At 44.1% G+C, this 24,188-nt stretch overlaps 1 protein-coding gene across 2 annotated transcripts in view; it reads left to right on the plus strand.

Annotated features, from left to right (window-relative positions):
- The first annotated feature begins 11,540 nt into the window (after positions 1–11,540).
- The window catches only part of USP7 (ubiquitin specific peptidase 7), a 61,303-nt gene continuing 48,655 nt past the window's right edge, over positions 11,541–24,188 (plus strand). For both annotated transcript variants that reach the window (XM_075830085.1, XM_075830086.1), the window contains exon 1: positions 11,541–12,313. In XM_075830085.1, coding sequence (XP_075686200.1) covers positions 12,232–12,313 — 82 coding nt within the window. In that variant the 5' untranslated portion in view covers positions 11,541–12,231. The remainder of the gene's footprint in view (positions 12,314–24,188) is intronic.

The raw sequence follows: 24,188 nt of genomic DNA on the forward strand, positions 1-24,188 counted from the left end.
GGGAGTCAGAAGAGGGATAACTAACTAGCAGTTCTTTCAGGGCGTTCGACAGACCCAACCTAAACTGGCACCTTAAGGCAGGGTCATTCCACCGAGAAGCTACGCACCACTTCCTAAAGTCAGAGCAATACTCCTCAACAGGTCTCTTACCCTGACGTAAGGTCACCAGCTGACTCTCGGCAAAAGCAGTCTTGTCAGTCTCGTCATAGATGAGTCCGAGAGCAGAAAAGAAAAGATCAACGGAGGAAAGTTCAGGGGCGTCAGGAGCCAAGGAGAAGGCCCATTCTTGGGGCCCTTCCTGGAGCCGGGACATAATTATACCCACCCGCTGGCTCTCAGAACCTGAGGAGTGGGGCTTTAAACGAAAATAGAGCCTACAACTCTCCCGAAAGGAGAGAAAAGTCTTCCGGTCCCCTGAGAACCGGTCGGGCAACTTGAGGTGGGGTTCAAGAGGTGAGGTGAGGGGGACTACCATGGTAGCATCAGGCTGGTTGACCCTCTGAGCCAGGGCCTGGACCTGTAGGGAGAGACCCTGCATTTGCTGAGCCAGGGTCTCAAGGGGGTCCATAGTGGTGTCAGGGACCAGGGTAGACTAGGTATGGGCTTGCGATTATGTAATGATGGGGGTGGGGAGACAGACAAGTGAGCCCTAATCTACCCACCACTCAGTCCCTGCCTACTTGCAACGACCCGCCCTAGGCGACGGGGTACAACTGGGCGACGGTCCCTACGCTCAATAAGTGCACGACAGACAAACAGACAAGGGTACACAGAGCTATGGGGAGAAGGGGCAGTTGCCCACGGCAACACCGTGAGAAACAAGAGAAGTGAACAAGACGAGTCAAACCAGGAGAGTACGAGGTGCCAAACGCAGAGCAGAAGAGTAGTAAACAAGCCGAGTCAAACCAGGAGTGTACGAGGTACCAAACGCAGAGCAGGAGAGTAGTCAGCAAGCCGGGGTCAATATGAAGCAAGGTCAATGGTACAAGAAGCTGCAGCAGGGCCAGGAAACCAAACGAGAAGAATCACAAGCAAAGGAGGAACAGGAAAGGCAGGTATAAATAGACAGAGGGCGGGAGCTAGCTCCGTCTGGCCAGGCTGTGATAGGTTCTCCCACTCCTAAGCCTGCCACCCTGAGTGGTGGAATATGGAGTCAGTCTCACAGACATAGAAGCAGGTGCAGACTGATTATCTATGGGCGTTAACCCCGAAGCTGTGCCTGGCAGATCCTTTACATTTGCGTTCCCAAGTGCATTTAGTGGGGCATAACACTCCTCAGACAATCAATAATAACCTCATTAAAAGCATGCCAAGGCGTGTAAGTACATGTATTTCTGTACGTGGAGCTCATACTCCATACTGAATAAATTAAAGATGTTTGATATATATTGTTTCCAGTTTTTTTTATAATTTAAATATTATTAACCCCTTCCCACTTTAGCCACAATTGACCTTCCTGATAGCCTCATTATTAAAATCTGACATGTTTCACTTTATGTGGTAATAACTTCGGAATGCTTTTACCTATCCAAGCGGTACTGAGATTGTTTTCTCGTGACACATTGGACTTTATGTCACTTGCAAAATTTGCTTGATACATTCAGTATTTAATTCTGAAAAACACCAAAATCTAGCGAAAAATTTCAAAAATTAGCATTTTTCTAAATTTAAATGTATCTGCTTGGAAGACAGGCAGTTCTACCAAACAAAATTGTTGCTAATTATCATCCCTCATATGTCTACTTTAGATTGGCACCGTTTTTTTGAACATCCTTTTATTTTTCTAGGACATTACAAGGCTTACAACTTTAGCAGCAATTTCTCACATTTTCAAGAAAATGTCAAAAGGCTATTTTTGCAGGGGCCAGTTCAGTTGTGAAGTGGCTTTGAGGGTCTTATATATTAGAAACACCCAATAAGTCACCCCATTTTAAAAACATCACCCCTCAAAGTATTCAAAACAGAAAGTTTCTTAACCCTTTAGATGTTTCACAGGAATTAAAGCAAAGTAGAGGTGAAATTTACAAATCTAATTTGTTTTTGCAGAAATTCATTTTTAATCCATTTTCTTTGTAACACAAAACTTTTACAAGAGAAATGCAACTCAATATTTATTGCCCAGGTTCTGCAGATTTAAGAAATATCCCACATGTGGCCGTAGTGTGGTAATGTACTGAAGCACAGGCCTCAGAAGCAAAGGAGCACCTTGGGGATTTTGGGGCCTTCTTTTTATTAGAATATATTTTAGGCACCATGTCAGGTTGGAAGGGCTCTTGCGGTGCCAGAACAGTGGAAATCCCACAAAAGTGACCCCATTTGGGAAACTACACACCTCAAGGAAATTATCTAGGGGTATAGTGAGCATTTTGACCCCACAGGTTTATTGCAGAAATTATTGGAAATGGGCCGTAAAAATATTAATCTAAATTTTTTCAAAGAAAATTTAAGTTTAGCTAATTTGTTTTCATTTCCACAAGGACTAAAGGGGAAAAAGCACCGCAAAATTTGTAAACCAATTTCTCCCGAGTAAAAAAATACCCCACATGTGGTCATAGACAGCTGTTTGTACACACGGCAGGGCTTAAAAGAAAAAGAGTGCTATTTGGCTTTTGGAAATCACATTTTGTTGGAATGCTTTACAGAGGCCATGTCGCATTTGCAAAGCCCCTGAGGGGACAAAACAATGAAAACATCCAAAAAGAGACTCCATTTGGGAAACTACACCCCTTGAGGAATTCATCTAGGGGTGTAGTGAGCATTTTGACCCCACAGGTGTTTCATAGAATTTATTCGATTTGGGCAGTGAAAATAAAAACAATCCCTTTTCTTCAATAAGACGTAGCTTTAGCTCAAAATTCTTCATTTTCTCAACAAATAAAGGAAAAAAAGAACACCAACATTTGTAAAGCAATTTCTCCCGAGTACGGCAATACCCCATATGAGGTCATAAACTGCTGTTTGGGCACACAGTAGGGCTCATAAGGGAAGGAGTGCCATTTGGCTTTTGGAGTGTAGATTTTGCTGGATTGGTTTCTGGGTGTTATGTCGCATATGCAAAGCCCCTGTGGGACCAAAACAGTAAAAAAGACCCAGAAGTGAGCACATTTTGGAAACTACACCCCCTAAAGGTATTCACCTAGGGTTGTATTGGGCATGTTAACCCTGCAGGTGTTTTGCAGAAATTAGTGTGCACTCGATGTTGCAGAGTGAACATTTTTTTTTCCATATGCCAATATGTGGTGCCCAGCTTGTGCCACCATAACAAGACAGCTCTCTAATTATTATGCTGTGTTTCCCATTGTTAGAAACACCCTACATGTGGCCCTAATCTTTTGCTTGGCCATTTGACAGAGCTCAAGCGTGAAAGAGTACCATGTAAAATTGAGGCCTAATTTGGTGATTTACAAAGACTTGGTTCACAATTGCAGAGGCTCTGATGTGAAATAATAAAAGAAACCCCTGAGAAGTGACCCCATTTTGGAAAATGCACCCAAGGCATTTATTAAGGGGTGTAGTGAGCATTTTCACCCTATAGGACGTTTCCATAAATGAATGCGCTGCAGATGGTGCACAGTAAAAATTGAATTTTTTCCCTAGATATGCTATTTCAGTGGCAAATATGTAATGCCCAGCTTGTGCCACTGGAGACACACATGCCAAAAATTGTGAAAAGGGTTCTGCCGGGTATGGCGATGCCATATATGTAGGAGTAAACTGCTGTTTGGGCTGCTGTAGGGTTCAGAGTGGAGGGAGCACCATTTGGCTTTTGGAGCGTGGATTTGCTTGGTAGTAGGTTTGTTTGAGCATTTCTGGTGTTTCCGTTTATAATGTGGGGGCATATGTAACCTGGGCAGCATAGAACAGGGGCATAGTCAGGTGGTATAATAATTGGGTTATTAAAAAACAGTAAAATAATCCATAGATGTGTGTTACGCTGTGACACAATCCTTTATGCACATGCCAGTGTCGCTCTGATAAATGTCCTTCCTAATCCCCCTTCTGGTCCATACTTCGCACCTTTGCAGTTTGGGGAATTTTGCTGGGAAGTGTTGTCCTGGTATAATACGGGCACCGTCGCTTCCAGCAGATATGTTTTGGCCCTCCCCTTCCTGGTTCCCTAATTTTAGGGCCTTGATAATTCACCTCTTGAAACAGAAGAAATGTTCCCCTCGGGCCTGCACTACTGTATATTTTTCTTTCCTGACTTATTGGAGCCTTAACTAGTTTATTTTTTCATAGACGTAATGGTATGAGGGCTGTTTTTTTGCGGGACGAGCTATAGTTTTTATTGGTACCATTTTGGGGTACATGCGACTTTTTGACCACTTTTTATCCTATTTTTTGACAGCCAAGCTGACCAAAAAATAGCAATTCTGACATAGTTTTTTATTATACAGCGTTCACCATGCGTTATAAATTACATGTTAACTTTATTCTGCGGGTCAGTACGATTCCGGCGATACCTAATTTATAGCACTTTTTTACGTTTTACAACTTTTTGCACAATAAAATTACTTTTGTAAAAAGAATGTATTTTTTCTGTCGCCAAGTTGTGAGAACCATAACGTTTAATTTATTCATCGACGGAGCTGTATGGGGAATTGTTTTTTGCGAGACGAGCTATAGTTTATATAGGTGCCATTTTTGGATACATGCGACTTTTTGATCACTTTTTATTCCAATATTTGTAGGGCTTAGTGACCAAAAACTTTATTCTGCATTTCAATACGATTAGAGCGATACCAAATTTATATAGTTTTACTATTTTTACAAGGAAAAAACTGACTGCTAAAAATAAAATTTGAGTTTTGTCGCCATATTCTGAGAGCCATAACTTTTTTATTTAACTTTTTAATTTTTCGTGTCGATTGAGCAATATGAGGGCTTATTTTGTTGCTGGGCGACCTGTAGTTTCTATTGGTACCATTTTAAGGTACATGAGACTTTTTGGTCACTTTTTATTCCATTTTTTGTGCGAGATGAAGTGACAAAAAAAAAGCGATTCTAGCGTTATTTTATTTATTACAGCGTGCACTGTACGAACTAAATATAACAATATTGTAATAGTTCAGACTTTTACGGATGCGTCGATACCAGTTATGCAAAAAATTTTTTTTAACATCATTTTTTTTTACATTTATTAAAAAAAACTTATTTTACTGTTTTTTTTACTTGTCCCCCTAGGGGACTTGAACTAGCGATCGCTTGCATGATGCAATACTAATGTATTGCAGTATATTGTGATACTGGCAGTCTGCTATGAAGCCTTTCCGGAGGCAGAGCTTCATAGGTGTACAAAGATGGCCCCCAGGCTGCCATGCCAACCAACAGCACCTCCCGATTACGCCGGTGAAAAGATACAGGGGGCCGCCCCCCCTAATTTGAATTATTTTTAGTAATTTCAATGCCGCGGTCACTATTGACCACGGCATTTAACGGATTCAACTAGCGGGATCGAGTAGGATCCCACTCGTTACCCTGAAGTGTTGGTTGTAACACACAGACAACAAGTTCGCTCTACGAAGCGGGCTCGGCCCATGAGCCCGCTCCATACTCCCCCACCCGACGTGCGCTGTATATATACGGCGGATGCCGGAAAGGGCTTAAAAAAATGACTATTTGTTAAAATAAAAATTTTTGTGCTGTGATATTCTAATGCTGGGTTCACACGAGCATGTTACGTCCGTAATGGACGGAACGTATTTCGGCCGCAAATCCCGGACCGAACACACTGCAGGGAGCCGGGCTCCTAGCATCATAGTTATGTACGATGTTAGGAGTCCCTGCCTCTCCGTGGAACTACTGTCCCGTACTGAAAACATGATTACAGTACGGGACAGTTGTCCTGCAGCGAGGCAGGGAATCCTAGCGTCGTACATAACTATGATGCTAGGAGCCCGGCTCCCTGCAGTGTGTTCGGTCCGGGACTTGCGGCCGAAATACGTTTCGTCCATTACGGATGTAATGACCTTGTGTGAACCCAGCCTAAGAGTACAAACAACATGGTTAGGCCTCATGCACACGCCCGTAAAAACACCCGTTATTGCGGGTCGTAATTACGACCCGCAATAACGGGCTCATAGACTTCTGTTAGCCACGGGTACCTTCCCGTTTTCTCACGGGAAGTTGCCCGTGCCGTTAAAAAAATAGAACATGTTCTATTTTTCTATTTTACGGGCCGTGCTGCTATACTTTATAATGGCAGCACGGCTCCGAAAAGCGGCCGGCTGCCCGTGCTCGTAATTACGAGTCGTAATTACGAGCACGGTCGTGTGCATGAGGCCTTAGTCAGCTTCTCCTGAAACATGAAATAAATATGCAAGTGCTAATCTGCTGGGACTTTTATGCAGCATGTTTCATGACAGAAAAGGATGCAGATGCACACTGTGGGCGATAAGATATATATATACATACATACTTTTTATATTTATTATACATTTTTATTATTTTAATTTGGATTACTGCTATATTTATTACACTTATAAGGCCGGATTCACACAAGCATTGCGCATCACGGCTGTTTTTCACGTCTGAGGTGCATTCGTGCTCTGCGCTGTGGGACGCGTTATAACGCATCGCCCATAGACTAGTCTATGGAGGGATGCGTGAAAAAATAGAGGACATGTCCTATTTTCTCACGGACCCTTTACACGGCCCGTTGAAACAACGGCCATGTGAATGGCCCATTGAATTATATAGGTCCGTGTGACGGACGTTTTTCTAACGGCCGTCACACGAACGTATAACACATTCGTGTGAATAAGGCCCTAATGTGATGTTCTTAGCACTCAGTTTGATCAAATTATGCGAGCCCATCTGCCACGACAAGGCAGCCTCATACAGGGGGTCCCTACACTGAACATTATGCCTATATAATAGGAGACTTACCTCTCTCTTGGGTCTAAGTCCACAATCATGTTTTCAGTACGGGACAGTTGTCCGGCAGCGAGGCAGGGACTCATAGCGTCGTACATAACTATGATGCTAGGAGCCCGGCTCCCTGCACTGTGTTCGGTCCGGGATTAGCGGCCGAAATACGTTCCGTCCATTACGGACGTAACATGCTCGTGTGAATCCAGCCTTAAAAAGAAAATTTGTTCTGTCGCCATATTCTGAGAGCCATAACTTTTTTATTTTTCCTTCGATTGCGCGTTCGAGGGCTTGTATTAGGGCGGATTTACACGAATGCGATATACGTCCGTGCCACCCGCGTGCTTTTCACGCGTGTCGCACGGACCTATGCAAGTCTATGGGGCAGTGCAGACTGTCCGTGATTTTTGCGTAGCGTGATTCCGCTGCGTAAAACTCACGACAGGTCCTATTTTTCTGCGTTGTTCGCGCATCACGCACCCATTGAAGTCAATGGGCGCGTGAAAATCACACGCACCACACGGAAGCACTTCCGTGGGATGCACGTTATTCGCGCAACAGCAGTCAAAATTATGTTTGGAAACAGAAAAGCACCACGTGCTTTTCTGTTTACAAACATCCAAACGGAGTGTCATAATGATGGCGGCTGCGCGAAAATCACACAGCCACGCATCCTATGTGATGACACACGGAGCTGTTAAGTGCCTTTTGCGCACGCCAAACGCAGCGTTTTTTGCATGCGCAAAAACGCACACGCTCGTGTGAATCCGCCCTTAGGGCTCGTTTACACGAGCGTGATATACGTCCATGCAACGCGAGTGATTTTCACGGGTGTTGTACGGACCTATGTTAGTCTATGGGGCAGTGCAGACAGTCCGTGATTTTTGCGCAGCATGAGTCCGCTGCGAAAAACTCACGTCCTATATTTGTGCGTTGTTCGCGCATCACGCACCCACTGAAGTCAATGGGTGCGTGAAAATCACGCATGCCACACGGAAGCACTTCCGTGTGACGCGCGTGATTCGTGCAACAGCTGTCAAACTATGAATGTAAACAGAAAAGCACCACGTGCTTTTCTATTTACAAACATCCAAACGGAGTGTCATAATGATGGCGGCATCATATGGGGCTGCCACACGGAGCTGTTAAGTGCCCTTTGCGTGCGCAAAACGCACACGCTCGTGTAAACCAGGCCTTAGTGCGAGAGGTCAGCTGTAATATACAGAGCGGTCTTAGCCCATGAGCCTGTTTCATACTCCCCCCCACTGACTATGACATATACTTACGTCAAGTGTCAGGGAGGGGTTAAACAGGGCAGCATAGTATGATAACAACATTAGGGGTCTTAGCACATTAGAAATGTTAGATCACTGGATATCCAACCACTGGGACCCCACCAATCAGCAGAACAAGGGAATCCTGTCCCTCTCCACCAGGTTGGTTATGGAGGGGAGGAGTTGCATATAGTGGTGGCCATGCATGCACGCGACTACTTTATACAACTATATGGAGATATGGAAACAGCCGAATATGCTGACTTGGCCACAGCTCCATACAGTAGTTGTCCTGGTTCAGAGGGATGGGGGTCCCAGCGGTGGGATCCCCGCTGATCTATAAATTATTACCTATCCCATCTGGACACTTCTCCTCGGCCTCATGCACACGGCCGTCCCGTAATTACGGCCCGCGGATACGGGCATGGCCGGTCGTGGGCCGTGTTTTCGGGCCATGCTCCCATACAAAGTAAAAAACGAAAAGTAGGACATGCTTCATAATTCCCAGCATGGTTCTACAGCATGGACACCTATCAGTAGCGAAACGGAAAGGTGTCCTCGGTCAATGGAACCGGGCGCGTCCGTAAATACGGTCCGCAATTACGGAGATTTTTTATGGTCGTGTGCATGGGGCCGTCCATAGTTTCCAGTTTGAGATATGGCCTAATTTGTTGCAACTGTGTTTTACATTCGAGGGAATTTATCAACCTTTGTCGCAAAAGGGCCCAAAAGTCGAGACTTGCAGTGCGAATTGCAACTTTTGGCCTTTTTTGGACAGGGGTGTGGCTTCACAAAAGGAGGCCGGGCCAGCTCCTAGCTTTGGACAATTAACTGGTTGCCGACACAGGACGAGTATGCTCGTCCTGAGCGGCGAGCACTTCGCGCATTAGGACGAGCATTCTCGTCCTGTGTGACAGCCGTCTGTGCGCGCGATCGAGAGCGGGGCAACGGCTGTAATACACAGCCAGGGCCCCGCTCTGACAGCGGAGAAAAGAGAAACATCTTCTCTCCGCTGTTAACCCTTTGAACGCCGCGATGACAGCTGATCGCGGCGTTCAAAGAGAGGGGACTGCACATTGATCGCGTCACAGAAAATAACTGTGACGCGATCAAAGTCCACAACTCGTATGGCCAGACAGCCCAGGGTGCAGTGAAGGACCCCAGGGCTGTCTGAACATATTTCCTGTTGTTAGGGCATACTGAGGTATGCCCTAACAACTGCCTGTGTACGATCAGTAACAGGCTAATGTACTGGCATATAGATCTATGCCAGTACATTGCAGTTACAAAATAAAAGTCAAAATGATAAATCCCTTTATGGGATTAAAAAAAAAAAGTAAAATGAATGTAAAAAAAAATAATGGTAAATAAATAAATAAAAAGTAAATAAAATACACAGAAACACACATTTTTTTATAATAAACTTTTTAAAATAATACAGACATATTTGGTATCGCCACGACCGTAACAACCTGTACAACAAATGTATAACATTATTTATGATGATCGGTGTATGGTGTAAAAAAATAAATATTAAAACTGCTGCAGAACTGCTTTTTTTCTGCATTTTAATCTAATTAAAAATGTATAGAAATTAAACGATAATGTATTTGTACCAAAAAATAGTACCTACATAAAGTACAACTCGTCCCGCAAAAAACAAAGTCTCATACAACTACGTCGTACAAAAAATAAAAGCGTTATGAGCGTCGGGATGCAAAGAGGGAATTTTAAAAAAAATTGCTCTGTCCTCAAGGCTAAAATTGGCCGTGTTCTTAAGGGGTTAATTAAATAATAATTTAAACAAAAATGTTTACCTAACAGCTACTCTTCTCCCCTCAGGATGACGTGGCTTATACAACCTGCTGTGCCCGGGCAGCATCAGGACAATGTCTGTGACGCAGCACTCATGACATTGATTGCTGCGTCACATAGAAGGCCCTGACGCAGTTCGGCATCAGGACCTTGTATGAGTCGCAGCATGTAGGGGGGACCCATAGGGGAGAAGCAATGAGGAGCGGTGAGGAGAGTATAATTTGTTTATTTTATATCCGATTGGGGGATGGGAACGGATAGCACCAGGCCGCAGAAAGATGCGATAGATTTATTAAGAGGTGTGCGCCTCTTAATAAATCCGTTGCATGTTACTTCAGCGGAACAGATGGCTTAAGAGTTTTTTTGTTTCATTGCCGCTATTTGTTTTAGGGAGCTGAAAAATCAGCGCTGTTTGAACTACAGAGCTGATTCCAGTTGTGAACCAAAAGCGAGGTGTTTTCCACGCTGATTCCGACATGTGAACACAGCCTTAGGCCTTATTCACACGAACGTGTTATACGTCCGTGCTACGCACGGGATTTTCACGCGTGTCGCACGGACCTATGTAAGTGAATGGGGCCATTCAGACTGTCAGTGAATTTCACGTAGCGTATATCCGCTGCGTAAAACTCACGACATGTCCTATACTTGCCCGTGTGTCGCGCAGCACGCACCCATTGAAGTCAATGGGTGCGTGCAAATTGCGCTCGGCACACGGAAGCACTTCCGGGTGCCGCGCGTGATTCGCGCAACAGAAGTAAAAAGAATGACTGAAAACAGAAACGCACCTTCTGCTTTTATGTTTGTAAACATAAAAACAGTGTCATAATGATGCCGGCTGCGCGAAAATCACGCAGCCACGCATCATATGCTGATGACACACGGACCTTTTGCGCTCGCAAAACGCATTTTTTGCACACGCAAAACTGACACGTCCGTGTGAATAAGGCCTTAAAAGGGTCTCAAAGCTGATTATTACCCGCTCCTCATTACTACAAATACGCACGATTATTTATAGGGGAGTCGGGAGAGATGGCAGCCGGCATAGAGCCATGCCAAGCACATAATCTGACCCATCCGGTAGTCAGGGGGGCTTCTAGTCATTGTGTAAACTTATGTGAAAGCAAAATGTGGCAACCCGAGTAAATTGTAGAAGGAAAGTGCAGGGAAGGTCTGTACACCCGACACCTGGGACGAAGTTCTCTCCTCATGAATGGTGCAACCCTGGGTGATATCCCATTGCAAAATTAGTTTACCACTAATAGAGTAAGAATGTCAACATGGCGGACACATCGGTCAAATGAAGTCATAGACTGGGTGCAGCTGTGGTGTCTGAAGTGTCAGTGAATCCCTATCATTAGAGTAAGGGCTATGAAGACACCAAAATACACCTTGTCACACACGGGACTCTCCGTGTATAGTGTAATATGGACACTATTCAGAGCTAACGGCTCCCGTCCACCGAGGAGCCACACATGCAATGAGGAAGCGTAGATACCGGGAGACGATGAAGGGAGGGGGAGGGGATGTGGCGGTCTCACGCTTTGATTATCTCCCCCCGCCTTCCCTCACGCCCCTCCCTCCTCTCACGCTGCCCCATGCGGATGTGACATTTCACTGAGCCGCCATTTTGAGAGCCTGGCGTCTCCACACACAGGCTGAGGAGAGGGAAAGAGCAAAGCACGAAAGGGACAGGAGAACGGGGACTAGGTGACGCTGGCTGCCCGCTGCTGCCGCCCTGTACTCGGGAAAGAGGCGGCCCGGGGTCGGCCGTGTTGCGTGTTAGTGGAGCGGGTTACATGAGACGTGGGGGCTCCAGGACAGAGTCAGGCCGTAGAGCTCCCGCTGCACCGGTTGTGCTCACATCAACTCAATGAGCAGGGGGGTGAAACCTGAGAGCAGCTGTACAAGAGCTGTCCACCGCCTGGAGTTGCCAGGCCCAGTGACGGTTCTCCGGATCAGCCCGCCTCCGTGCAGATTGTGTCACTTGACCGGCCGCTAAGGGCCCCCGGGGAGCATCATCCCCTGCGCCTACCCCTATAAAGGCGCCGAAATTGGGCGAATAGCGAGCAAATACGTGCGCGTATCCCTGCCGCCAGCTCCCTCCGCTCTCCCTCCTCCCTCTCATCTGCAGGCGCCCGCGGGAAAGGCCCAGGCTGCAGCCGCTGCGCAGGCCCTGCCGAGGCCGCTCTCCGCCCCATCCCAACCGGGCCTTCAGCCCAAGTCTACGCCGGCGCAGCGAGCAGGATTGATCGAGGCCGAACCCAGAGAGATGAACCACCATCAGCAGCAGCAACAACAGCAGAAACCCGGGGAGCAGCAGCTCAGTGAACCCGAGGACATGGAGATGGAAGGTACATGATCAGCGTGATACAACACTTTACATCACGATCATTGTGTGTTCCCTCCATTATACTGCCCTGTGCATCATCACCCCCATATGTAGTGCCCGCTATACTGCCCTGTGCAGCATCACCCCCCCATCACTGTCAGTCATTGTACCGCTGTACTTCCCCGTGCAGGATCAACCCCTCCAGTACCCCCTACCCATCCCTGTATCACTGTAGTGTAGGTGATGCGGCTGCGGTAGGATTATCACTGTACACAAGGCCTGATGCCGGCAGTGAGGAGGGCGCTGGCTTATAAGCACAAACATTACATGCACGAGCAGCCCGGCAGCAGAAGGGTTACAGGGCCGTGTGTCCTGCTGGGATTACACTATTTATCAGCATCACCCCACCATCGTGCACAGTCATCATCGCCCTGCTGGGGAAGGGAATGTTTACAGTGTGGCATTATTAACCATACACCTTCCCTGCATGTACTTCCGTGTACACCGTTCAATGCCCACACATATAGATGCACAGTCTGGTGCTCTTCATGGGAATACTGAGGTTATTGTAGTGATCATACATAGTGAAGATGAAGAGACAAATCCATTGTTACCTATTTTTCTAGTGTGTTGTCCAGGTCCTATGGAAGCTGCAAGTGATACAAAGAGTACTTAAAGTAACAGGGTACTTTGCCAGCTGTAGTGCCAGTGTAGTGTGTTTACCCTACAGATCTCACCCTGCACCGTATATCTAACATTTCTCTGCTGCTGAGTTATTTTGTGCACAGAATCTGTCAGTTTTATTATATTCCTATAGTATAATGTGAATTTATGAATATCTTTGAAACTATTTCAGATACTTTGTGGTATATTTACATATTCCTCTTCTACACACATCAGATCTATTAATGTAAATGTTCCTTTTGCTAATTAAAGTGCAACTTGAAGAACATAAAGATTCAGTTTGTAGACCGGTTGTGACTACCAAGTCTTGGCTCATCTGCCGCCTTTGGGTTCATCCATATGGCTGAATTACAGATCTGGACAAGCTCCGAGTTGAACGGATCCATGATACTGCATCCATAGTCTTTTAGGCCTTATTGTATCTTCATATGCCTCTGAAAAATCTCATGTGAGACTGTCTCTAATACAGTGCCATGGGTGGCTGGGAGGATTAGTGAAGGACAAAGTCTGTGTATCCTGACAGTCGGACCACTATCGATCATTAAAGGGGTTTTCCCATCAGGGACATTTATGATATATCCACGGGATATGCCATAAATGTCAGCTATATGCGGGTCCCACCTCTGGGACCCGCACCTATTTCTACAAAGGGGCCCCCTAAACCCCGTCCTACCTCTGTGTTCCGGCTGACGCATGTGATTCCCAACCATGAAGAGAAAAACCGCGTAGATCAGCGAGGTGGGACCCGCATCTATCTGACATTTATGGCATATCCTGTGACTATGCCATAAATGTCCCTGATGGGAAAACCTCTTTAGGTGATGGCATATCCTAGTGGATATATCATCACTTCCTATAGTGGGAAATCTCTAAGGAACCACTCACTAAAAGATGTGCAATCCGTTTTGATTTGCAGGTTTACCACTCCATAGAATATAAGGAGCATATCCATTATACCATGTACATACTGAACCACTCGTGGCTAAAGGGAGGGATTGTCATAATGGCTTTCTATTGGAGAATAGGTATTTTTTGCAGTACCTTTTTAATATATTAAGTTCAGGCTGATCACCACTGTAAGCGGGACTTGACAGAGGCTCCTACCCCATATATTTTCACAGCCAGCAATCTCACAAAAAAGGTTCTGTAGTACGTGGCAGATTACTCTATCCCACGTAGGCTGCTGCTCTGGTCAGACGTCTATTGGTTACACTCATTTCTAGAGTAGAAATAAATGACTATTGCTCATTCCTGGATAGTGAAGGAACCCTGACCTTCTGACAAGTCTTCTTTACATGCACTGTATTCACTAAAGAAATACCCGTGCCCTTCTACTCATGCCCTTTGGTCAATTTCTTTTTCTTCTAAGTCATGGAAAACCTGAGCATGATATCCCAGTTTGGAGAGGTCCAGGTCCTCTTCAGAGCAGCAGTGAGGACCTTCCTATTCTGTAAGCTGGCCATACACACGTTGGTTGAACCTGTCCTTATCGATGGGAATGGCAGACTATCGCATGTGTATGAAAGCCTGCCAACTATTCCCTGACTGTGTGTGTGTGTCATACAGGTTGGATTTCAACATTACCAATTCTTTATTCCTGCAGGAGATAAGCTGCTGCCGGGGTCCTCATTGGAAAATAGAAGGGCCGAGTGTGCACGTATACAGTGGAATTGACGAAATAGCTATTGAATGTACATGACTATCTTGAAGGGGTTTTCTGGGAAGTGCAAATTTTTTTAGGGGCTGCAAATTAAAGAAATAATAAAACAAAGCAGTACATACCTATCCTTGCCCACGGTGATCCAGCGATCTCGCTCCGGCGGCAGTCCTGGTGCTTGTTAAGATACATGTAGCATGTGACTGCTGTAGCCAATTAGTGGGCTCTAGGGCCATATGTTCTATTTCTGGCATTATGCCAGAAATGATTGGTCACCACAGAGCCCCGCTAAAGTTTGATTGGCTGCAGCAGTTTCATGGTACTTGCATGTAAACAATCACTTGAACTGCCACCCGAGTAGCAGCGCTGGATCATTGGGGGGCAAGGATAGGTTAGTATTGCTTTTTTATTTTTTTGTTACTGCAGCCCCTAAGATACATTTTTCACTTCCTGGATAACCCCTTCCCGACATTTGACGTATGGCTACGTCCTAGCCGGGTAGGTGGAAGTATGGAGCGGACTCGCGGGCTCAGCCCGCTCAATAAAATGCGGGTGTCGGCTGTATGTGACAGCCGACACTTCGCAGTAATGAGCAGGATCGAGCGCGAGCCTGCTCGTTTAACCCGTTAAATGCCACGGTCAATAGCGACCGCGGCATTTAAATTGTTAGAAAGAGGGGGCGACCCCCTTTTGCAGCTCATCGCGCCTCCCACGCAATCGTGGTGTGGCGATTGTTGCTATGGCAGCTTTGGGGCCTAATGAAGGCCCTCAGGTCTGTCATCTTTGTGCTCCTATTAAGCTCTGGCAGGGATAGCCTGTCGGGAAGACTATATACTGCTGTACATTAGTATTGCAGTATATAGTGCAAGCGATACAACGATCGCTGGTTGAAGTTCCCCAGGGGGATTAATATTTTTTTTTAAAAAAAAATTAGTAAAGTTGTTTTTTTTTGTTTTTCTTAATGTAATTAAAAGTTAAAATAATTTTTACCCCCTAGAGCATTGTAAAAACAACATAATTAGTATCGCCGCATCTGTAAAAGTCTGAACGATTACAATATATCATTATTTAACCCGCACAGTGTACACTGTAAAAGAAAAATGTAAACGCCATAATCGCTATTTTTTGGTTCGTTAATCTCCCACAAAAAATGGAATAAAATGTGATCAAAACCTTGAGTGTACACCAAAATGGTAGCATTAAAACCTACAGTTTCCCCGCAAAAAATAAGCCCTCATATCACTTAATTGACAGAAAAATAAAGTTATGGCTCTCCGAATTTGGCGACACAAAATAAATCGTATTTTTTACACACGGTTTTTCCCTTGTAATGGTAGTAAAACAGAAAAAAATATATATATTTAGTATTGCCGTAATCTTATTGACCCGCAGAATAAAGTTAACATGTTGTTTTAATTGCACAGTGAATTCCGTAAAAACAAAGCGCAAAAACAATGGAGGAATCACTGTTTTATTCATTTTTGTACCCGGCAATTTTTTCCCCGTTTCCTAGTCCATTATATGGCACAATAAATGGCGCTACGAAAAACTACAGCTCGTCCTGCATAAATCAAGCCCTCATAGGACTTTATCGACGGAATAATGAAAAAGTTATGGCTTATGCAAGGTGGGGAGGAAAAAATGAAAATCTGAAAGTTGTTTACGATAAGGGGTTAATACCGAATACCAGGATTAGCTATATCCATGAAGTGTAGCATTATCCTACTTTATGTACGTTTTTAGTTATAACGCATGCATTCATTCACATACATTCTGGATCCCATCCATACTCTTGTGAATTTGCAGGTTAAAAAGCAAAATAAAAAAAAACTTATCGCCTGATTATATAGGTCACCTCAGCGTTTCTGCGTCTGTAGGTAATTTGTAAGTGATCTATTGCATGTTGATGTGATGGGATTACAGTTGGTCTCCTAGTTTGGAAATCTGCTTTGTTCTGCATACATGATACAAAACGTACTACTCCCACTACCCCCACAAAGTTAGGGCTTATTCAGACGAACGTATAATAGGTCCGTGCAACGAGCGTGATTTTCATGCGCTTCGCACGGACCTATGTTAGTCAATGGGGCCGTGCAGACTGTACGTGAGTTTCACTCAGCGTGTGTCCGCTGCGTAAAACTCACGACATGTCCTATATTTGTGCAGTTTCCGAGTCAAAATCAGCTGTAAAAAAAAATCTGTGTGAACTGGGCCTAAGGGGTTTTAGGTATTAAAGTTTTATTTACTTTTTGTTCTGAACCACTTTCAAGATCCTTTATACTTTTTTATTTTATTTTTTCTCTTGGGCCTCGTTCAAGCAGCCGTATGTGTTTTGACCCGTTATTTTGTGCGCAGTGCAGAATTCAATAGCACGCTGTTCAGGATGTAAATAGGAAAAATGAAGTAGTTGCCTGTGGCAACCAATCAGGTTTCTGCTTTCATTTTCAGAAGGCTTCTGATCAATCAAACTTGGAATCTGGTTGCCATGGACAACTATCCCCTTTTTTCTTTTGCATTAGTTTTAAAACCTCTTCCTGGATATTGCCATTCTCTGACAGCAAACTGGTGAAAAGTCACATGCAGTGGTTATTATTTACATAAAAGTTGAAAGGGGTAACTCATGACTGGAGGATTAGAAAAACACAGGATTTGTTAGTCTGCAACCATAGAAACACATGGGTATGCATAGGAGCTGTACACACACAAAGCGGACTATTTGCTTCAATGCGTTCAATGCTAAAAAAAAAGTAGTGAATGAAACAAACAAGCTTCTCCTTTTCGTATCTTAAATATTTTTTTTTATTTTCAAACCATTATAAAATCCATTATATGTATCAACACTACTTTAGTTTAGTTCATGGGAATACAGTGGAGTTTTATGATATCTGTATTTTGAATAGTGATATTTCACCTATAGACGGCTACTCTAGAATCGTTTGTGTACTACTTAGGCTGACCATACACATAGCTGTTGCATGCTTGGATTGGTGAACATGTATTTTTGCTTCCACAAGGAGAGAAGACCAAGCTGCTGCCATGAACCCCTGGCAGTGTTTCTCCCCGAGGGAAGCAGAGCCTTGGGAAATCCAATATGACGTTTGCCTTTGAGGATTATCTAATGTGTGTGGCCAATTTGCGGGGACTACCCCTCAACTGTAGACATCAGTGGAAATAAGGATTAGCTATGATAGATTTATTATCCTTTGTTCCCCTGGGAGAGAAACGCTGCCAGAGGTGTCTAGCAGAGGCTTGTCCTCTCCCTATAGCGGTAAACATGCACGCTCGTCCAAATTGAGCACGCATGTTTATATGGTATCTTTGGTCATTATCCGTCTGGCGTTTTGAATGTTGGCAAGCATAGAGTGCTAGTTCATGACCATGGTAGTAAGGAATGAGTGCGTTTCAGAGTTTGTTGGAGTGATCCCATAGCTCAGAAGTACTATTCTTCGTTATATTGTTCAGTGGTATGCTGCACTGTTGTCCATTTTGCATGAGCTCGCTATATGCGGCATTGCAATATAAAGGACTACAATTCCCATGACTCTTCTCCCCTTACAGACATTGGCTATATTTACATCTGTCTGTATGCCCCTCTATTTCAAGGTATTAGGTAGTGCTGTAATTACCTACTGTTTGCTACTGAGACAAAGCTCAGGTTTTCTGCTAGTCTTTGCACTGCTGCCCAGCATGTGAAACACGATCCCTCCAGATACAGGGATAGAAAGGAGATAGCTGGGAGCAGCGGAGATAAGAGGCATGTAGGTGGTACTACAGGTAAAGGGAAGATAACCACGTGTACAGAGCGTCACACCAGGAGCATAGTCATGTGACTGCACGTAAGACTGGCTTACAGAAACATTTCGGCTACGTAGTTTAGTAAGCGACTAATCTTACTGCAGTTCTACTATCTGAGCATCCTTATTTTAAAAAACAAACAAACTGGAAAACCACTTAAGCTAACTTATATTTCCTATAGATATGAAGTTTAATCATAAACATTGGATGTCTGTGTAACTTGGATCACATATTTAACCCCTTAACGACTGCCGTATAGTGTTTTTACGGCGGCTGTTAAGGGTGGTTGTTCTTAAAGAGACTCTGTCACCACATTATAAGTGCCCTATCTCCTACATAAGGAGATGGGCGCTATAATGTAGGTGTCAGCAGTGCTTTTTATTTAGAAAAGCAATCTCTTTTTACCACGTTATTAGCGTGGAAGGAATGTCTATTCACTGTCTAAACACTTCAGTAACGTTAATATGTCAGTATAAGAGAGCACATAGTGAACAGCGCATTTCGGGAACACCCCACAAGACCTGCCGTTTGGTGCTGACCCAGTTGCCTAGCCATCGCAATTTGACCCTTGTCCGAAGTCGTTTAGGTCCTTACACTTGCCCTACTTCCAACACACAAACTTCAAGAACTGACGGCTCATTTGTTGCCTAATACTAGTCCTTCTCAATGAATTAGAATATCATCAAAAAGGTAATTTATTTCAGTAATTCAATTCAAAAAGTAAAACTCCTATATTATATAGATTCATTACACACACTGATCTATTTCCAGCATTTTTTTATTTTAATGTTGATGATTATGGGTAACAGTTAATGAAAACCCAAAATTGTCTTAGAAAATTAGAATATTATATAAGCCCAATTTCAAAAATGATTTTTAATATCGAAATGTTGGCCTGCTGAAAAGTATGTCCAGTATATGCCCTCAGTACTTGGTCGGGGCTCCTTTTGCATGAATTACTACATCAATGGTGTGGCATGGAGGCGATCAGCCTGTGGAACTGCTGAGGTGTTATGGAAGACCAGGTTGCTTTGATAGCGGCCTTCAGCTCGTCTGCATTGTTGGGTCTGGGGTCTCTCATCTTCCTCTTGACAATATCCCATAGATTCTCTATGGGGTTTAGGTCAGGCGAGTTTGCTGGCCAATCAAGCGCGGTGATACTGAGATTATTAAACCAGGTATTGGTACTTTTGGCAGTGTGGGCAGGTGCCAAGTCCTGCTGGGAAATGACATCACCATCTCCATAAAGCTTATCAGCAGAGGGAAGCATGAAGTGCTCAAATGTCCTGGTAGATGCTGCGCTGACTCTGGACTTGATATAACACAGTGGACCAACACTGCTCAGTGTCCAAAGTCCTGTTTTCAGATGAAAGTAAATTTTGCATTTCATTTGGAAATCAAGGTCCCAGAGTCTGGAGGAAGAGTGGAGAGGCGTCAATCCAAGTTGCTTGCGGTCCAGTGTGAAGTTTCCACAGTCAGTGATGGCTTGGGGGGTCATGTCATCTGCTGGTGTTGGTCCACTGTGTTATGATAAATTCATTAGAGAAACTTGGATCGGGAAGATGGATGTGATCATAAAAAAAAAACCCATGAACATACCAACAAAGTAGCCATAACCCCTTCCTGACATTTGACGTATCCATACGCCAAAGTCGGGTAGGGGAAGTATGAAGCGGGCTCACTGAGTGAACTCGCTCCATAAGATGTTTGTTACAGCCGACACTTCAGAGTAACGAGCGGCATCGCGCTCGAGCGTGATCCCGCTTGTTTAACTCGTTAAATGCTGCGGTCAATAACGACCGCAGCATTTAAATCATTAGAAAGAGGGGGCGACCCTCTCTAACAGCTCATCGCACCCGCAACGCAATCCCGGGGGGGGGGGGGCGATGGTTGCTATGGCTGCCTGGGGGCCTAATTAAGGCCCACAAGTCCGCCATCTTTGTACACCTATTAAGCCCTCCCTCCAGCAGGGCTTAATAGATGCATGTCAGAATCACGATATACTGCAATACATTAGCATTGCAGTATATCTTGCAAACGATCTAATGATCGCTGGTTGAAGTCCCCTAGGGGGACTAATTAAAAAAGTAAAATTGAGTTAAAGTTGTTTTTTGTTTTTTTTTTGTGTAAAAAAAATGAATAATTTAATAATTAAATTTAAAAAAAAAAGACCTTTTCCCATTTCCCCCCTAGAGCATAGTAAAAAAAATTAAAAAACAATTGATATCGCCGCGTCCGTAAAAGTCTGAACTGTTACAATATATCATTGTTTAACCTGCACTGTGAACGCCATAAAAAAAAGGGGTTAAGGACCAAACAGAAACTACACATGGACACAAACCGTGGCTATCCTGTATAATAACATGTATGTTTTTTGAGACTCTGCAAAGGCCTTTCTCTTAGAGGCAATGCCAGTGTGATGCCATCTCAGCCAGCAAAGTGTATTGAATTTGTTTATGAATTGACTCGCAGGACTTTGGATGCACTCTTAGTTCTTCTAGATTATATGATGGTCTCGGGTGGTCTAAAGTAAACTCGCATTGTCTACAAAGTCTCTGACTCCAGCTTTGGCTCTCGGTTATGCTGTGTCTTTTGTCTTTATGCTGCACAAGTGATGTATGACACTGCGATTGTAAGTTCTGTGAATCACCTCAATAATGAATGGGTAACACCGGTCTTTAACATAAGATTAATATACCTGCATAACCAGATTCACAATCATGTATACCGTGTAGTTATTAACTTCGCACATGTAGAGCCTTGTTCACTCGGCGCTAAAAAAAGTGTCAAACGCTAGTGTTTTTGTAAAGCGCTTTTTAAATTATAGGTGTTTTTTGGCGCATAATTCGGACTCCCATTTACTATGGGAATTGGGAGCGGTTTCCGCGCAAAGTATTGGCCTGCCGCGTTTGTTTTTTTTTTCACACGACACATTTTATAAACGCGCACGCGTGTGTAAAAAAACGCGTCATACACTACAATTCTCTTTCCCGTTTTTGACATGTTTTTTCTAATGATAGCTATGCATTTATGATTTTCTTTTTAGAGATGCTGTAATTGGTTTTGTAGTCTTTCATGCCAGGGGGATACGTGAAGTTTAAATAAATGGCCTGTATAGTCCTTCCCCCTTACTTACAAGTGCTTTGTATGCATGTATGTAAACGAACATACTGAAGGAGTCTGTTTTTGGAATGGGCATTTAGAAGGTGCTAAAATACTGTTTTATGTTGGGCTGTATACACTATTAAAGTTTCACTAAGCAAACCTTATATGAAGGTCTTCTAGTATCCTATACACGGGGCATTGTGCGGAGATTACTGTGTCTCCCATACACCGAGCACACAGAAGGGGAGATACTGCTCCCCTATCTCTGAGAAACAGAAGCCGCATTATACAGTGGTGTTAGTCATACTTAATTTAAATGTCCAAAATTTGACCGTTCTAAGTTTATGGGATGCCCCATAAACAGCTGGGAACTCCCACTTTTTTGTAAACCCTCCCCCTTTTGCAGTTCTGATTGCAGGAATGTCCTGCTAAAAACCGGGACTGTTGGCAAGTATGTACTGTAGATGCAGTACTAGGGTTAGACAGTAAGGCCTTCTTCAGACATTGTTAACGTTCATGTGCTGGCCGAGTGTATAACTGACAGCAGCGTTATCTGACACGCTAAAGTCACAATTCCGATTTTCTGTTATTGGAAAATCGCAGGATGCACTAGTTTGGTTCAATTCTCTCACTGGATTTGCCCATTTAAGTCAATGGGTTTGTTAAAAAAAACCTGAACCATACAGATGCCATCATGGGTTGCTAGAAAAGGAAGCAGCAAGTACTCCCGGAGCAGAGATCAATCCTGATTGAGGATTTAACACCAGAGTTCAGTTTTTCCCTGGTGAAACACTTTATGTAAAACAGTTTGGCCATGTTTACACAGGGCGCATATGCTACGTAAAAGTACACAGGGTGTCCGACCTTGAACCAGCAGTGGATTCTGGCTGAAAAAACGTACCAAATTGTGGTGCAGGTTTTTGACCGGAATGTCCGCAGTGGAAAACCACGGTAAAAACCCCCAAACCGTATATGTAACCTGGGCCATAGTCATGGAGATACGTCCCTCTATGAAGTCTAGCCTCCTGGGATGAAGCTGCAGCAGTCACATGGGGTAAAATGTCATCCCAAGAGGCAGTATGGAGAGCTGGGTAAGTATAGTGTGTGTGTGTGTGTGTGTGTGTGTTGTTTTTTTTTTGTGCGTGGAATCGTAGCTTTTCCTTGTCCACTGTGTTATCTCAAGTCCAGAGTCAACGCAGTCGTCTATCAGGAAATTGTCGAGCACTTCATGCTTCCCTCTGCTGACAAGCTTTTTAGAGATCCTGATTTCATTTTCCAGCAGGACTTGGCACCTGTCCACGCTGCCAAAAGTACCAATACCTGGTTTAATAACCACAGTATCACTGCTTGATTGGCCAGCAAACTCACCTGACCTAAACCCCATAGAGAATCTATGCAGTATTGTCAAGAGGAAGATGAGACACCAGACCGAACAATGCAGACGAGCTGAAGGCCGCTATCAAAGCAACCTGGGCTTCCTTAACCCCTTAACGCTCATTGACGTACTATTACGTCATGGTAAGCGCCCTGTTCGCGCTCCATGACGGAATAGTACGTCTCGGGAGTAACGGCCGTTTCGGCCGTCCTCCCGACACATACAGGAGCTGTGACAGCTGCTGTCTCGTACAGCAGCTGTCACAGCTCCTACAGCGGGGACCGATCGCTGTGTCCCCGGTGATTAACCCCTGAAAAGCCGTGTTCAATAGCTATCACGGCTTTTTAGGGGTTAAGCTGCCATCGCCAGCCTGCTACACGATAGCGGCCGGCGATGGTGACTATGGCAACCGGACACCAAACAATGGCGTCCGGCTATGCCATAGACAGAAGCCTAGTGGGTCCTGACGAAGTCAGGACCCACTATGCTTGCTGTCAGTGAGTAGCTGACAGTTCTAATACACTGCACTACGCATGTAGTGCAGTGTATTAGAATAGCGATCAGGGCCTCCTGCCCTCATGTCCCCTAGTGGGACAAAGTAAAAAAGATGTGTAAAAATAAGAAAATAAAAGATTTAAAAGTAAAAATCCCCCCTTTTCCCTTATCAGTCCTTTATTATTAATAAAAATATATAAACAAACAAATAAACTATACATAATTGGTATCGCCGCGTCCGTAACGGCCTGAACTACAAAATTATTTTATTATTTATCCCGCGCGGTGGACGCCGTAAAATAAATTAATAATAAACCGTCCCAGAATCACAATTCTTTGGTCACTTCACTTCGCAAAAAATGGAATAAAAAGAGATCAAAAAGTCGCATGTACCTAAAAATGGTATTGATGGAAACTACAGTTCGTTACGCAAAAAATAAGTCCTCGCACGGCTTTATTGATTGAAAAATAAAAAAGTTAAAAGAATAAGGTAACACAAAACGTGAATGATTTTTTACAAAACGTATTTTATTGTGCAAACGCCATAAGACATAAAAAAAAAACTATAAACGTCTGGTATCGCCGTAATCGTATCGCCACGCAGAATAAAGTGAATGTCATTTATAGCGCACGGTGAACGCTGTAAAAAAAATAGAATAAAAAAACAATAGTAGAATTGCTGTTTTTTAGTCACCGCGCCACTTAAAAATAGAATAAAAACTGATCAAAAAGCCGCATGCACCCCAAGAAAACTACAATAAATTCCTCAAGGTCTCTAGTTTCCAA

Source organism: Rhinoderma darwinii, chromosome 6 (assembly GCF_050947455.1).
Source record: "Rhinoderma darwinii isolate aRhiDar2 chromosome 6, aRhiDar2.hap1, whole genome shotgun sequence".
NCBI lineage: Eukaryota > Metazoa > Chordata > Amphibia > Anura > Rhinodermatidae > Rhinoderma > Rhinoderma darwinii.